Source organism: Capricornis sumatraensis, chromosome 12, assembly GCF_032405125.1.
Source record: "Capricornis sumatraensis isolate serow.1 chromosome 12, serow.2, whole genome shotgun sequence".
NCBI classification, from domain to species: Eukaryota; Metazoa; Chordata; class Mammalia; order Artiodactyla; family Bovidae; genus Capricornis; species Capricornis sumatraensis.
The window spans coordinates 75500779-75518864 of record NC_091080.1 but is presented as its reverse complement, the minus strand read 5'-3'; the positions used below and the strand labels follow the sequence as shown (position 1 = coordinate 75518864).

Sequence of the window (18086 nt, the reverse complement as noted above, 5' to 3'; positions counted from 1 at the left end):
TCAGTGGGCATAGTTTCAATTAAGCAAGATGACTAAGTGTTACAGACTGCTGTACTAACACTGTACACTGGCCACATTTGAAGTGTATCATGATCATATGTCGGAGAAGGCAATGGCACCCCCCCCTCCAGTACTCTTGCCTGGAAAATCCCATGGATGGAGGAGCCTGGTAGGTCTCAGTCCACGGGGTCGCTAAGAGTCGGACATGACTGAGCGACTTCACTTTCACTTTTCACTTTCATGCATTGGAGAAGGAAATGGCAACCCACTCCAGTATTCTTGCCTGGAGAATCCCAGGGATGGGGGAGCCTGGTGGGCTGCCATCTATGGGGTCGCACAGAGTTGGACATGACTGAAGCGACATGGCATAGCACCAGCAGCAGCATGATCATATGTGTGTAAGGCAGGCCATATTGCATTATAAAAAATATCCCTCATCTTAGGTATTTTGGTCTTCTGAATTGAACATACTTCCTAGTTAATAGAATAGGAGGAAGCACTGAATTTTAAAGGTAATTAATGTTGATCTTTTGTTTCTTCATTAGTGTATTTTGTTCTACTTAATTGAAAACATTCTATTCTGTTGTAAAATTAATGGCTTACTTTCTTTCTCTTTCTGGTTGTAAAACAAATGTCTTACTTTCTTCTGTTGGCAAGTGTCTCTTCACCATTTCTTATAGAGATCTTCATTCCATGCTTCTCTTTGCTTCCATCAAAAGAACAACGGGGGCTTTGTGTGGGTGTTCTGACTGGACGGCCACAAATCTTATTTACCTTTTAAATAGAAAATATTAACGACAGTTAGAAACCATGCTCCAGTCTTTCCGAGAATGTAATATTTGCTAGAGTTTAAATCAAAAACATGTTACTTACACCACAGTATTAACCTTCAAGACTTACAAAGTTTGCTAATTTTTAAAGTAGAGGGAATCAAATTATCCATATAAAATGGCAATCACAATAAATTGCTTCTATACATATTTATACAGTTTGAATGTATGCAAATGCAAAATACATGAATAAAAATATATATGCAAAATCAGAGAACTGCATTAATAAACTAGCCTGCTAGTATAAATAAAACTATTTAACCAAAGTAGGTATTACTTATGGTTTATATTCATATCATTGACTAATCACATACCTGTACTAAGTTTCTTAATAAAGTAATTCGCTGTTGAACATGTGGTCCAGTTCTATGTGAGTTCTAAGGGTAGTTTTCTTCTTAAAATCTTTCTTTGAAAAGGCAATAAATATGCTTATATGAGATTTCATTTTGTAATAGTTATATATCTTCTTCCTCATTCTAGTTTGCATTCAAAGGAGTTATTCATGGTTTCTCTTAAAAAATTATTTATAGAACTGAAAATTTTACTTTTTAATATTACTTACTTAACAAAGATCTTCATTTAACTTATGAAATTATCACTGAAAATTAAGTAATTAATTGGACACATTATCATGTAAAGCATCAAAAAAGATTCACAAGATACCTTATATATTCAAAAAGGCACAGTAGTATAGTTAAAAATACATAAAAGCATTGCCTCTGAATCAAGAGACTTTGGTTCTTGTCCTAATATATCCTTCTTAATTGCTGAGATATTGATAAGAGTGACAGACCTTTATAGAACTTGATTCTCTTATATGTAATATGAAGAACTTAGAATAAATTATTCTAAAGTTCCCTTAAAGTGTAATTTTTTAAAAAAAATTTCCATTAATGAGCATTAAAGCAGTTATGCATCATCTCTTTTATTTAAACAATAATTATTTTATTTCAATATGTGCAAAGAACGTGTATTATATGTTGTAGGAGATAAAAGATTAGAAATTGAATTTTCCCTAAAAGAGCTGACAATTAGAAGGAAAGAAAAACATCCTCCCATACATCAAAATGCACATGTACCTTAGAAACGCCCTTGCCTTAACAGGCTCCAGCCCACCCTGCCAATGCAAAAACTTCAGAAAACCCTGAAAAAAGCCCTTGCCCATGCTTGTTTTGGCTCCAGTCCTCCTGCCAAAGCCACTGGGCACACATGGTCAGCATAGGGACACTCCCAGACAAGACCTTACCTTCAAGAGCAGGAGAGGTAATTATTTCACCTAAATTATAGAGGCAAACAAGAAAAGCCAAACAAAATGAGAATACAGAGAAATATGTTCCAAATGAAAGCACAAGATAAAACCCCAGAACAACAACAACAACAAAAACCTCTCATAAAATGGAAACAAGTAATTTACCTAATAGAATGTTTGAAGTTACATTCCTAAAAACGTTCACCAAAAACATTCACCATTCAGGAGAGGGCTGGAGGAACACAGTGAGAATTTCAACAAAGAAATTGAAAATGTAAAACAAATATTATATATAATATACATAAATATATAGACATACACACACACATACACAAACCTCATGGTAAGCAAAAATCTGAAATAGATCAGTTCAGTTCAGTCACTCATTCATATCTGACTCTTTGTGACCCCATGAATTGCAACACGCCAAGCCTCCCTGTCCATCACCATCTCCCAGAGTTTACTCAAACTCATGTCCATTGAGTCAGTGATGCCATCCAACCAGCTCATCCTCTGCCATCCCCTTCTCCTCCTGGCTTCAATCTTTCCCAGCATCAAGGTCTTTTCAAATGAGTCACTTCTTCACATCAGGTGGACAAAGTATTGGAGTATCACCTTCAGCATTAGTCCTTCCAATGAATATTCAGGACTAATTTCCTTTAGGATGGACTGGTTGGATCTCCTTGCAGTCCAAGGGACTCTCAAGAGTCTTCTCCAACATTACAGTACAAAAGCATCAATTCTTCGGTGCTCAGCTTTCTTTATAGTCCAACTTTCACATCCACACACGACTACAGGAAAAACATAGCTTTGACAAGATGGACCTTTGTCTGCAAAGTAATGTCTCTGCTTTTTAATATGCTGTTTAGGTTGGTCATTACTTTCCTTGCACAGAGTAAGTGTCATTTAATTTCATGGCTGCAGTCACCATCTGCAGTGATTTTGGAGCCCAAAAAAATAAAGTCTCTCATTGTTTCCACTGTTTCCCCATCTCTTTGCCACGAACTGATGGGATTGGATGCCGTGATCTTAGTTTTCTGACTGTTGAGTTTTAAGCCAACTTTTTCACTCTCCTCTCACTTTCATCAAGAGGCTCTTTAGTTCTTCAATTTCTGCCATAAGGGTGATGTCATCTGCATATCTGAGGTTATTGATATTTCTCCCAGCAATCTTGATCCCAGCTTGTGCTTCTTCCAACCCAGCGTTTGTCATGATGTACTCTGCATATAAGTTAAATAAGTAGGGTGACAATATACAGACTTGATGTACTCCTTTTCCTATTTGGAACCAGTCTGTTGTTCCATGTCCAGTCCTAATTCTTGCTTCCTGCCTTGCATACAAATTTCTCAGTGGTAGGTCAGGTTGTCTGGTATTCCCATCTCTTGAAGAATTTTCCACAGTTTACTGTGATCCACACAGTCAAAGGCTTTGGCATAGACAATAAAGCAGAAATAGATGTTTTTCTGGAACTCTCTTGCTTTTTCTATGATCCAACATATGTTGGCAACATGATCTCAGGTTCCTCTGCCTTTTCTAAATCCAGCTTGAACATCTGGAATTTCACAGTTCACATATCTTTGAAGCCTGGCTTAGAGAACTTTGAGCATTACTTTGCTAGCACGTGAGAGGAGTGCAATGGTGTGGTAGTTTGAACATTCTTTGCAATTGCCTATCTTGGGAATTGAAATAAAAACTGACCTTTTCTAGTCCTGTGGCCACTGCTGAGTTTTCTAAATTTGCTGGCACATTGAGTACAGCACTTTCACAGCATCATCGTTTAGGATTTGAAACAGCTCAACTGGAATTCTATGACCTCCACTAGCTTTGTTCCTAGTGATACTTCCTAAGGCCCACTTGACTTCGCACTCCGTGATGCCTGGCTCTAGGTGAGTGATCATACTATCGTGACTAACTGGGTTGTGAAGATCTTTTTTGTATAGCTTTTCTTTTTTGTGTATTCTTGCCACCTCTTCTTAATATCTTCTGCTTCTGTTAGGCCCATACCAGTTCTGTCCTTTATTCTGCCCATCTTTGCATGAAATATTCCCTTGGTATCCCTGATTTTCCTGACGATATCTCTGGTCTTTTCCATTCTATTGTTTTCCTCTATTTCTTTGCACTGATCACTGAGGAATGCTTTCTTAACTCTCCTTGCTATTCTTTGGAACTATGCATTCAAATGGGGATATCTTTCCTTTTCTCCTTTGCTTTCTGTTTCTTTTCTTTTCGTAGCTATTTGTAAGGCCTCCTTAGACAGCCATTTTGCTTTTTTGCATTTCTTTTTCTTGGGGATAGTCTTGATCCCTGCTTCCTGTACTATGCCATGTACCTCTGTCCATGGTTCTTCAGGCACTCTGTCTATCAGATCTAATCCCTTGAATCTATTTGTCACTTCCACTGTATAGTCATAAGGCATTTGATTTAGATCAAACCTGAATGGTCTAGTGGTTTTCCCTATTTTCTTCAATTTAAGTCTGAATTTGGCAATAAGGGGTTCATGATCAGAGCCACAGTCAGCTTCCTGTCATGTTTTTGCTGATCGTATAGAGCTTCTCCATCTTTGGCTGCAAAGAATATACTCAATCTGATTTTGGTGTTGACCATCTGGTGATGTCCTTGTGTAGAGCCTCCTCTTGTATTGGGGGAAGAGTCCGTCTGCTATGACCAGTGCGTTCTCTTGAAGAACTCTATTAGCCTTTGCCCTGCTTCATTCTGTACTCCGAGGCCAAATTTGCCTGTTACTACAGGTACTTCTTGACTTCCTACTTTGGCATTCCAGTCCCCTATAATGAAAAGGACATCTTTTTTGGATGTTAGTTCTAGAAGGTCTTGTAGGTCTTCATAGAACCGTTCAACTTCTGCTTCTTCAGCATTACTGGTCAGGGCATAGACTTGGATTATTGTGATATCGAAGATAAAGACACAAAATGGAGAAAGGAACTCAAACATATCACCAAAGTAAATCATCAAACCACAGGAAAAGGGACTAAAAGAAGAAAATTAAAAGGAAGAACTAAAAATACATACACAAAATAATGAACTAAATGCTGAAGTGCCCTAATCAAAGGACACAGGTGTTTAAATGAGTAAAAATAACAAGATTCATCCACATAATGCTTAGAAGATAATTCACTGCAATGCTAAAGACACGCACAGATGAAAGTCAGAGGTGGAAAAGGTATTCCATGCAAATGGAAACAAAAAGAGCAATACTCATATCAGACAAAATGGACCTGAAAACAAAGTCTATAATGAAAGACAAAATAAAATATTCAGTTCAGTTCAATCACTCAGTCATGTCCACTCTATGCAACCCCATGAATTGCAGCACACCAGGCCTCCCTATCCATCACCAACTCTTGGAGTACACTCAAACTTATGTCGATCAAGTCGGTGATGCCATCCAGCCATCTCATCCTCTGTCGTACCCTTCTCCTCCTGCCCCCAATCCCTCCCAGCATCAGAGTCTTTTCCAATGAGTCAACTCTTTCCATGAGGTGGCCAAAGTGCTGGAGTTTCAGCTTCAACATCAGTCCTTCCAAAGAACAGCCAGGACTGATCTCCTTTAGAATGGACTGGTTGGATCTCCTTGCAGACCAAGGGACTCTCAAGAGTCTTCTCCAACACCACAGTTCAAAAGCATTAATTCTTCGGCGCTCAGCTTTCTTCACAGTCCAACTCTCACATCCATACATGACTATGGGATAAATTATAGCTTTGACTAGACAGACCTTTGTTGGCAAAGTAATGTCTCTGCTTTTGAATATGCTGTCTAGGTTTGTCATAACTTTCCTTCCAAACACTAAGTGTCTTTTAACTTCATGGCTGCAGTCACCATCTGCAGTGATTTTGGAGCCCAGAAAAATAGTCTGACACTGTTTCCACTGTTTCCCCATCTATTTCCCATGAAGTGCTGGGACCAGATGCCATGATCTTCGTTTTCTGAATGTTGAGCTTTAAGCCAACTTTTTCACTCTCCACTTTCACTTTCATCAAGAGGCTTTTTAGTTCCTCTTCACTTTCTGCCATAAGGGTGGTGTCATCTGCATATCTGAGGTGATTGATATTTCTCCTGGCAATCTTGATTCAAGTTTGTGCTTCTTCCAGCCCAGTGTTTCACTTGATGTACTCTGCATAGAAGTTAAATAAGCAGGGTGAGAATATACAGCCTTGACATACTCCTTTTCCTATTTGGAATTAGTCTGTTGTTCCATGTCCAGTTCTAATTGTTGCTTCCTGACCTGCATATCGGTTTCTCAAGAGGCAGGTCAGGTGGTCTGGTATGCCCATCTCTTTCAGAATTTTCCACAGTTGATTGTGATCCACACAGTCAAAGGCTTTGGCATAGTCAATAAAGGAGAAACAGATGTTTTTCTTGAACTCTCTTGCTTTTTCCATGATCCAGTGGATGTTAGCAATTTGATCTCTGGTTCCTCTGTCTTTTCTAAAACCAGCTTGAACATCTGGAAGTTCACGGTTCATGTATTGCTGATGAACGGCTTGGAGAATTTTAAGCATTACTTTACTAGTGTGTGAGATGAGTGCAATTATGCGATAGTTTGAGCATTCTTTGGCATTGCCTTTCTTTGGGATTGGAATGAAAACTGACCTTTTCCAGTCCTGTGGCCACTGCTCAGTTTTCCAAGTTTGCTGGCGCATTGAGTGCAGCACTTTCACAGCATCATCTTTCAGGATTTGAAATAGCTCAACTGGAATTCCATCACCTCCACTAGCTTTGTTTGTAGTGATGCTTCTTAAGGCCCACTTGACTTCACAGTCCAGGATGTCTGGCTCTAGGTGAGTGATCACATCATTGTGACTATCTTGGTCATGAAGATCTTTTTTGTATAGTTCTTCTGTGTATTCTTGCCACCTCTTCTTAATATCTTCTGCTTCTGTTACGTCCATACCATTTCTGTCCTTCATGAAGCCGATCTTTGTATGAATCTTTCCTTGGTATCTCTAGTTTTCTTGAAGAGTTCTCTAGTCTTTCCCATGCTGTTATTTTCCTCTATTTCTTTGCATTGATCGCTGAGGAACGCTTTTTTATCTCTCCTCGCTATTCTTCGGAACTCTGCATCCAGATGCTTATATCTTTCCTTTTTCCTGTTGGTTTTCACTTCTCTTCTTTTCACAGCTAAGGCCTCCCCAGACAGCCATTTTGCTTTTTTGCATTTCTTTTCCATGGGGATGGTCTTGATCCCTGTCTCCTGTACAATGTCACAAACCTCCGTCTACAGTTCATCAGGCACTCTATCTATCAGATCTAGTCCCTTAATTCTATTTCTTACTTCCACTGTATAATCATAAGGGATTTTACATAATGCTAAAAGTGTTAATCCAAAAAGAATTATTAAACACAAATTAACCTATGTATGCCTAAATACATAAGGAAAATATTAAAAAACATAAAGGGAGAAAGTGACAGTAATACAATAGTAGGGGACTTCTAATACACTACCCACAGCAATGGACATACCACCTGGACAGAAAATCAGTAGGCAAAAATTGGCCTTAAATGACACATGAGACTAAATGTACTTAATAGATATCCAGAGAACATTCCACCCCCAAACAGCAGAATACACATTTTCAAGGTCACATGGAATACTCCCCAGGATATAGCACATGCTAGGTCACAAAATAAATCTCAATAAATTAGAGAAAATTGAAATCATATCAAGCATCTTCTCTGACCACAAAGATATGAAACGAGAAAACACTTACAGGAAAAAAAAAAAAAAACTTGAAAAAACACAAACACATGGAGACTGAATAACATGCTGCTGCTGCTGCTAAGTAGCTTCAGTCATGGGCGACTCTGTGTGACCTCATAGACGGCAGCCCACCAGGCTCCCCATCCCTGGGATTCTCCAGGCAACGGTACTGGAGTGGGGTGCCACTGCCTTCTCCAATAATATGTTACGAACAACAAAAAATAAAAAGGTCTATAGAGAAATCTAAAAATTCCCTGCGACTAATCAAAATGAAGACTCAACTTTCAAAAATCTATAGGATATGGCAAAACAGTCCTAAGAAGGATTAGGACTATAGTAAGATAGGATAGTGTCACAGGCCTATCTCAGGAAATAAGGGAAATCTCAAATAACCAATCTAACATGACACTCTAAAAAAACAGAAAAAGAAGAAAAAACAAAGTATAAAGTTAATAGAAGGAAGGAAATAAAGATCAGAGTAGAAATGAATGAGGTAGAAAACAAAAAGAAAATATCAATGAAACTAAGAGCTGAGTTTTTTTAAACTACAAACAAATCTAGTGGAAGTGATGGAATTCCAGTTGAGCTATTTCAAATCCTGAAAGATGATGCTGTGAAAGTGTTGCACTCAATATGTCAGCAAGTTTGGAAAACTCAGCAGTGGCCACAGGACTGGAAAAGGTCAGTTTTCATTCCAATCCCAAAGAAAGCCAATGCCAAAGAATATTCAAACTACTGCACAATTGCACTCATCTCACACACTAGTAAAGCAATGGTCAAAATTCTCCAAGCCAGGCTTCAGCAATACGTGAACCATGAACTTCCAGATGTTCAAGCTGGTTTTAGAAAAGACAGAGGAACCAGAGATCAAATTGCCAACATCTGCTGGATCATGGAAAAAGCAAGAGAGTTCAAGAAAAACATCTGTTTCTCCTTTATTGACTATGCCAAAGCCTTTGACTGTGTGGATCACAATCAACTGTGGAAAATTCTGAAAGAGATGGGCATACCAGACCACCTGACCTGCCTCTTGAGAAACCGATATGCAGGTCAGGAAGCAACAATTAGAACTGGACATGGAACAACAGACTAATTCCAAATAAGAAAAGGAGTATGTCAAGGCTGTATATTCTCACCCTGCTTATTTAATTTCTATGCAGAGTACATCATGAGAAATCCTGGGCTGGAGGAAGCACAAACTGGAACCAAGAGCCGGGAGAAATACCAATAACCTCAGATATGCAGATGACACCACCCTTATGGCAGAAAGTGAAGAGGAACTAAAAAGCCTCTTGATGAAAGTGAAAGTGGAGAGTGAAAAATTTGGCTTAAAGCTCAACATTCAGAAAATGAAGATCATGGCATCTGGTCCCAGCACTTCATGGGAAATAGATGGGGAAACAGTGGAAACAGTGTCAGACTATTTTTCTGGGCTCCAAAATCACTACAGATGGTGACTGCAGCCGTGAAGTTAAAAGACACTTAGTGTTTGGAAGGAAAGTTATGACCAACCTAGATAGCATATTCAAAAGCAGAGACGTTACTTTGCCAACAAAGGTTTGTCTAGTCAAAGATACAGTTTATCCCATAGACATGTATGGATGTGAGAGTTGGACTGTGAAGAAAGCTGAGCACTGAAGAATTGATGCTTTTGAACTGTGGTGTTGGAGAAGATTCTTGAGAGTCCCTTGGTCTGCAAGGAGATCCAACCAGTCCATTCTAAAGGAGATCAGTCCTGGCTGTTCTTTGGAAGGAATGATGCTAAAGCTGAAACTCCAGCACTTTGGCCACCTCATGTGAAGAGTTGACTCATTGGAAAAGACTCTGATGCTGGGAGGGATTGGGGGCAGGAGGAGAAGGGTACGACAGAGGATGAGATGGCTGGATGGCATCACCGACTCGATGGACGTGAGTTTGAGTGAACTCCACCAATTGGTGATGGATAGGGAGGCCTGGTGTGCTGCAACTCATGGGGTCGCAAAGAGTCGGACATACTGAGTGACTGAACTGAACTGAACCTACTGATATAAAATAGATAAACCTTTAGCCAGACTCATAAAAAAAGGAGATGGCCCAAATAAATAAAACTAGAAAATGTAGAAAGTACAACTGATATCCTAGAAATACATACAATCATAAGAGAATACTACAGTTATAAACCAAAATTTGGACAATGTACAAGAAATGGATAAATTCCTAGATACATATAATCCTCCAAGACTGAATCAGGAAAAAACAAAAAGTATGTACCGAACCATTAATAGTAATTAAATTAAATCAGCAATAAAAAACTTTCCACCAAAGTTCAGAACAGATAGCTTCATAGGGGAATTCTACAAAACATTTCAAGAAAAGTTAATACCCATTCTTTTCAAATTATTCTGAAAAACAGAAGAGAAAGGAACACATTCAATATCATTCTATAAGATCAGCAATATTGCAATATCAAAACCAGACAGAGACATTACAAAAAGAGAAAATTAACAGTCCAATATCCCTGATAAACACAGAGGCAAAAATCCTCAAAAAATATTAACAAATTTCATTCAACACTGCAATAAGATCATAGGTCATGATCAGGTGGGATTTACTGAAAGGATGCAGGGCTCCCTGGTGCCTCAGATGGTAAAGAATCTTCCTGCAATGCAGGAGACCTGGGATCCATCCCTGGGTTGGGAAGATCCCCTGGAGAAGGGAGTGGCTACCCACTCCAGTATTCTTTCCTGGAGAATCCCATGGACAGAGGAGCCTGGCAGGCTACAGCCCATGGGGTCACAAAGAGTCAGACATGACTGAATGACTAAGCACAGCACAGATGCAGGATGACTCAGTATCCACAAATCAATTAATGTGATATACCAGGTTAACAATGAAGGATAAAAATTACATGATCATCTCAATAGATACAGAAAAAGCATTTGACAAAATTCAACATACATTCATGACAAAAACTCTCAATAATGTTGGTATAGGGGAAACATTTAGTTAGGCATAGTCAGTCAGTCTCAGATGTGTCCAACTCTGCAACCCCATGGGCTGTAGCCCAACAGGTTCCTTTGGCCATGGAATTCTCCAGGTAAGAATACTGGAGTGGGTTGCCATTCCCTTCTCCAGGGTATATTCCTGACTCAGGTATCAAAAATGGGCCTCCCACATTGCAGGCAGATTCTTTACCATCTATAGAGGAAACATACCTCAACATAATAGCCATTTATGATAAACACACAGCTAACATCATACTCACCAGTGAAATTTGAAAGCTTTTTGGAAGTCCTAGTGACAGCAATCAGACAACAACAACAAAAATAAATAAAAAGTCATCAAATTGGAAGAGAAGTAAAAATGGCTGTGAACCAAACATCTACAAGCAATAAATGCTGGAGAGGGTGTGGAGAAAAGGGAACCCTCCTACACTGTTGGTGGGAATGCAAACTAGTACAGCCACTATAGAGAACAGTGTGGAGATTCCTTAAAAAAATGGAAATAGAACTGCCGCATGACCCAGCAGTCCCACTGCTGGGCATACACACCAAGGAAACCAGAATTGAAAGAGACACGTGTACCCCAATGTTCAACACAGCACTGTTTATAATAGCCAGGACATGGAAGCAACCTAGATGTCCATCAGCAGATGAATGGATAAGAAAGCTGTGGTACATATACACAATGGAGTATTACTCAGCTATTAAAAAGAATACATTTGAATCAGTTCTAATGAGATGGATGAAACTGGAGCCGATTATACAGAGTGAAGTAAGCCAGAAAGAAAAACACCAATACAGTATACTAACACATATATATGGAATTTAGAAAGATGGTAATGATAACCCTGTATGTGAGACAGCAAGAGACACAGATGTATAGAACAGACTTTTGGACTCTGTGGGAGAGGGAGAGGGTGGGATGATTTGGGAGAATGGCATTGAAACATGTATAATATTGTGTAAGAAACAAATCGCCAGTCTAGGTTCGATGCAGGATACAGGATGCTTGGGGCTGGTGCACTGGGATGACCCAGAGAGATGGTATGGGGAGGGAAGTGGGAGGGGAGTTCAGGATTGAGAACTCATGTACACCCATGGCAGATTCATGTTGATGTATGGCAAAACCAATACAGTATTGTAAAGTAAAATAAAGTAAAAAAAGAAAAAAAAGATATATTTTAAAAAAAAACTCTATTTGCAGACGACATGATATTATACATAGCAAACTCTAAAGGCTCTGCCTAAAAGCTCTCAAAATAAATGAATTCAGTAATGTCACATGATACAAAATAAATACACAGAAATTTGTTGCATTTCTATACATTTATACTGAACTATCAGAAAGAGAAATCAAGAATACCATCCCATTTCCAATGACATCAAAAAGAATAAAACACCTAGGAATAAATTTAACCAAAATGATGAACGACTTGCATTCTGAAAACTATAAGACATTGATGAAAGAAATTGAAGACAACACAAATAAATGAAAACTATTCTGTGTTCATGAATTAGAAGCATTAAAATAATTAAATACTCAAATATTTACGATAGCCAAGACATTAAAGCAACCTAAATAAGTATCCATCAACAGATGAAAGGATAAAGAAGATACAGTACATAGAGGTGACCCTTCAAAAATCTGGATGTTAGAGGCACCAAACCATACAGTCAAACATCCACATGTAACTTTAAAGTCCACTCTGTGTATCCACATTCATGGATTCAACCAATTGTGGATATTGTGGTGCTGACGTACATATTTATCAAAAGAAAAAAAAAGCCCTCACATGTATGGATAAAATCCACATATACATTCAAACCTATGTTGTCCAAGAACTAGGTGTACAACAACTGTATATACGATGGACTATTACCTAGCCATTTTAAAAAAGAAATGGAATCTTGCCATTTGCAACAACATGAATGGATCTGGAGGGTATTATACTAAGTGAAATAAGACAGAAAGATAAATACTATGCTTTCACTTATACTGACATATAAAAAAAACAAAACAAACAAATATAACGAAATAGGAACAGACTGAGATATAGAGAACAAACTGGTGGTTGCCACAGGGGAGGCAGTTGGGGGTGATGGGTGGATTAGATGAAGGGGATTCTGAGGTACAAACTATCTGTTACTACATGACTGTGACTGCATATTAGGTCAAAGGCTGTAATGTAGAGCACAGGAAATATAGTCAATAATATTAACTTCGCATGGTGTGTAGTCTATAAAAATATGGAAACCACTATATTGTACACTTGAAACAAATATGACATTGTAAGTCAGTTATACGTCATTAAAAAAGAAAATGAAATAAAACTGTAACATGTAGAAAATGAACAGAATAATTCTGGGGTGTTTAGGGAAGAGACTCAGTAGGTGATGTCTAAATAACAGATTAAAAGATAAAACTAGAAGCTGGTCAGGTGGACAAAGTGGGAAAACTCCAGAAGAGAGTAGAAAAGCAGAGGTGTATAACATGTATAACATGTTTCAGAGAACAAAGGTGACACCTGAAAGATGAAGTAAGACACAAAAATGTAAGGTAAGACCTTAGAAATGAGGGAAGACATAAAAATGCCATATATGTGGTGATGGATGTTAATCAGACTTATTGTGGTAATCATTTCATAATATATACTAATATCAAGTCATATGTCGTATACCTGAAAATAACATAAAGTTATAGATCAATTATATCTCACGTCTTGGATATCAAGTTGAAAATCTTACTTTAGCAAGTGGAAATCAGGCAAAAGTTTCAAGGCAGGAAAACGTAGCTTAATGATCTACACAAGAAAAATATTTATGACAGCAGTTTGCAGGTAAGGAGACCAAGGTCCCACACAGAACACTAGAGAAATGCTGAGACCGAAGGTCAGCAGCAGAAGTGCTGAAAAGAAGCAACAGATATAAGAAGTAGACAGGAGGGACAGACTGTAGCTTGGAGATATATAATAATTAGATATAGAATGTTTCTGAACAAAGAAAAATGGTGGAAGGTGCAAGGAAAATCTTGATAGAGGTAAGTGCAAGAAAACATCAGGCTGACATCAGAAATGGATAAAAATTTGGTTTGCCTGCAAAGGAGAAAATATTAAGTATTGTAGTAGAAGGAAATTAAGTTTGAAGGGTAGGTTGGAGTCATATCTTGGAGGTTTAAAATGACAACCTAAGTTTCATTTATTAAACTAAACCTCTGATAGCTATTGAATGGAAAAGTAAAATGCTAGGGCTGATACTTAGCAATGAATCTGACACTTGGACTAGAGAGATAGACCTATTAAAGGCGAGTGACCTGTTAATAGATTCTAAAGTTTGAAGGGTCCTCAAGTTCCATCCTAAAGGAAATCAGTCCTGAATATTCATTGAAAGGGCTGATGCTGAAGCTGAAACTCCAATACTCTGACCACCTGTTGTAAAGAACTGACTCATTGGAAAAGACCCTGATGCTGGAAAAGATCAAAGGCAGGAGGAGAAGGGGAAGACAGAGGATGAGATGGTTGGATGGCATCACCAACTCAATGGACATAAGTTTGAGTAAGCTCTGGGAATTGGTGATGGACAGGGAAGCCTGGCATGATGCAATCCGTGGAGTTGCAAAGAGTCAGACATGACTGAGCAACTGAGCTAAACTGAAAGTTCGAAGGAAAGTTAATTTTATTCTGAACTACAGTCATGACAGTATCCATAACAAGAAGGATTCATGAATCATATACAGACAGAAGAGAAGAAAAATCAACAGGGTTAAATCCAGAACACTGACAATACCAAATGATAGCGGGGATGTGGAGCAACAGAAACTCTCATTCTTTGCTGTTGAGGAAGCACAAGGGCACAGCCCAGTTTGGAAAATTGTTTGGCAGCTTCTTACAAACAAACAGACAAAAAACACTTTTATCATATGATCCAGCAATCACACTCCTTGGAATTTACATTAAAAACTTATATCCACACAAAAACCTGCACCTTTATTGTTTATAGCAGCTTTATTGAGATTGCCAAAATTTGGAAGCAACCAAGTTGCCCTTCTGTAGACAAATGGATAAATAAACTTTGTTCCATCCAGACAACAGAACATTATCCAGTGTGAAAAAGAAATGAGCTATCAAACTGTGAAGACACAGAGAAAACTTAAATGCCCATCACTGAGTGAAAGAAGTTATATTGAAAATGCTATATACTATATGACTCCAATTATATGGCATTCTGGAAAAGGCAAAACTATGGAGTCAGTAAAAAGATCAGTGGTTGCCAGAAGTGGGGATCAGCAGGGGCCAGGGGGCAGGGGTCAGGAGGTGAATGGAGAAATACAGGATTTATAAGTCAGTGAAAATTACTCTGTATGATACCATAATGGGAGATACATGTCACTATGTGTGTGTGTGCTTAGTAGTTCAGTTGTGTCCGACTCTTTGAGACTCCATGGACTGTAGCCCACCAGTCTCCTCTGTCCATGGGGATTCTCCAGGCAAGAATACTGGAGTGGGTTATGATGCCCTCCTCCAGGGGATCTTCCCAACCCAGAAATCAAACTCATATCTCCTATATTACAGGCAAATTCTTTACCATCTGAGCCACCAGGGAAGCCCATATGTCACTGTGTATTTGTCCAAACCTATAAAATGTAGAACACCAAGAGTGAACTCAAAACTATAGATTTGGGGAGACAGTGATATGTCGATGTAGGTTCATCAGTTGTAGCAAATGTATCACTCTGGTAGAGGATGCTAACAATGGGGGAGGTTCTGCATGTGTGGGGACAGGGGCTACATGGGATATCTTTTTACCTTGTAGTCAGTTTTGATGTAAGATTAAAATCGCTCTAAAAAAATAGAAAAAAATTGGTACAGATAAACCTAATTACAGGGCAGGAATAGAGACACAGATGTAAAAGAATGGATGGGTGGACATGGCAAGGGGCTGGGAAGGAGGGAATAAACTGGGAGATTAGGATTGACATATATACACTACCATGTGTAAAATAGTGGGAAGCTGCTATATAGCACAGGGATCTCAGCTCAGTGCTATGTGGTCACCTAGAGGGGTAGGATGTGGCGGGGTGGGGTGGGGAGGGAGATCCAAGAGGAAGGGGATATATGTGTACAAATCATGATTCACTTCATTGTACAGCAGAAACTAGCAAAACATTGTAAAGCAACTATATCCCAATAAAAGAAATAAGGTTTATTTTGAAAAAATTCAACAAGACTTAACAAATTACTGAAAGCGAGACATTAAGGATATGTAAGGTCAAGGTATTAAAAAGCTCCGAGTAAATTTTCCATCACTGAAGCTGAAAAACTGTGATAGTGGAGTGTAAATATATTATAGGGAAAGTCACTCAGTCGTGTTGAACTCTTTGTGACCCCATGGACTCTAGCCTACCAGGCTTCTCAGTCCATGGGATTTTCCAGGCAAGAGTACTGGAATGGGTTGCCATTTCCTTCTCCAGGGGATCTTCCTGACCCAGGGATCGAACCTGGGTCTCCCACATTGTAGGCAGATGCTTTACCCACTGAGCCACCAGGGAAGCCCATAACGTGCTAAACTATCCATTTTTAAAGGGAGAAAGTATCTTCCTTTAACTCAAGAGACGTGGGTTCAATCCCTGGGTCGGGAAGATCCCCTGGAGAAGGAAATGGCAACCCATTCCAGCATTCTTGCCTGGAAAATCCCATGGACAGAGGAGCCCGGTGGCTACTGTCCATGAGGGTTGCAAAGAGTTGGACACAACTGAGTGACTAACACAATACTTCAAAGGCATAAGCGTATAGAGCAGATTCCAATACATATAAATAAATTTCAGAGCCCTTATATGTGTTGACTTACTATCAGGGAGTTCCACTCCACACTTTACTGAAAGGGAATGGAAAACCATCTGTTACCAGCACATTAGCCTGTCACCTTAGCTCCCCTGAGTAAGCCGACTGGGGTAGACGATTTTAATACTAGCACCTTCTTGCTTTTGAAAAAAAAAAAAATTGCTCACACTTACTCTGACAATTTTTCAACTTTGGCTTATACTGCAATTTCCTCATTTTCCCCACTGGTCTCTACTGTTCTCCTCTGCAATCAGTCTGAACTGTCTTGGAAAAAAAACAAGTTTCTGCTTCTAATGCTTATATACTCCTACTTAGAGTTTCATCTCTGGTTTCCCACAGATTTTCAAATTCTCATCTCACCTTGAAATGACCATTTTAGTTGCTTCTAACCCATATCACTTCTCCCACTCTGCCCAAGTATTTGCTTCAACAAGTCCTTGTCACTTATCTGACTTCTTCCATTCTCTCTTTTCACTGTCTTGTTCAAATCATCAAAGCTTTTTTTTTTTTTTTACTGATTTTTAAAAATATAAATTTATTTATTTTAATTGGAGGCTAATTACTTTACAATATTGTAGCGGCTTTGCCATACATTGACATGGATCCGCCACAGGTGTACATGTGTACATGTGTTCCCCACTCTGAACCCCCCCCTCACCTCCCTCCCCATCCCATCCCTCTGGACTGGTGATCCTTTTCACATATGATAACATACATGTTTCAATGCCATTCTCCCAAATCATCCCACCCTCGACATCAAAGCTTTTAACCAATAAACTCAAAAAGCTTTGTAAGAAACAAATTGTTCTTTTTCATTTGACTTCCATCAGCAGAGCCTCCATTCATTCTGAAGTGATCTTTAAAAATGTTTTTTAATAATAAAATTAAAAAGCAAAAATGTTTAGCATATTTTAAATTGAAAAGCAATGAACATGGACATACTCTGACTATTTATTAAGCAATCTGTTTCAGAGGGTGATGCAAAGGTGGATTCTACATCACTGGGTAGCCAACAGGTGACAAAATATTTTTCTTCAGGCCACATCTAGGATGTTTGGTATTAAATGAGAACTGACTAAAAGAAATCACATAATGTGTAACTCTGCAAGCATACTTGAAAACAGCAACAACAATAATAATAATAGATAAAAATGAGAAACAGGGTAGATCTGGGTCAAATGCATTGTGCCTTGTGCTCTATTAAATTAAAAGCTACTTTTAAACTATTTGAAAGAAACGTACTATTGGCAATTTTTTCCAGTTTTAACAACAAATGTGAATTTATTAATTTTTCCTTGCCCAGTTCCCTATGATTCTCAGAAATAGTTTGCCAAAGGAGTGGCTGGTGTTAAGGGTAAAATCTGCTACCACAAATCAGGATGAAGCTAACTTTTCAAGACAGGAATTAAATCCATGGTTTTTGCTTTATTCCATGAGGAAAAACTGAGAAAATATTTTTTTCCAGATAACAA

The 18086-nt window shown here is 38.6% G+C and overlaps 1 protein-coding gene across 1 annotated transcript in view; it reads right to left on the bottom strand.

Annotated features, from left to right (window-relative positions):
• Nucleotides 1-18086, bottom strand: part of GPC5 (glypican 5) — a gene marked incomplete at its 3' end in the record, with an annotated part of 835169 nt that overhangs the window by 476794 nt on the left and 340289 nt on the right. The window contains exon 4 of the mRNA XM_068984785.1: nt 641-774. Coding sequence (XP_068840886.1) covers nt 641-774 — 134 coding nt within the window. The remainder of the gene's footprint in view (nt 1-640; nt 775-18086) is intronic.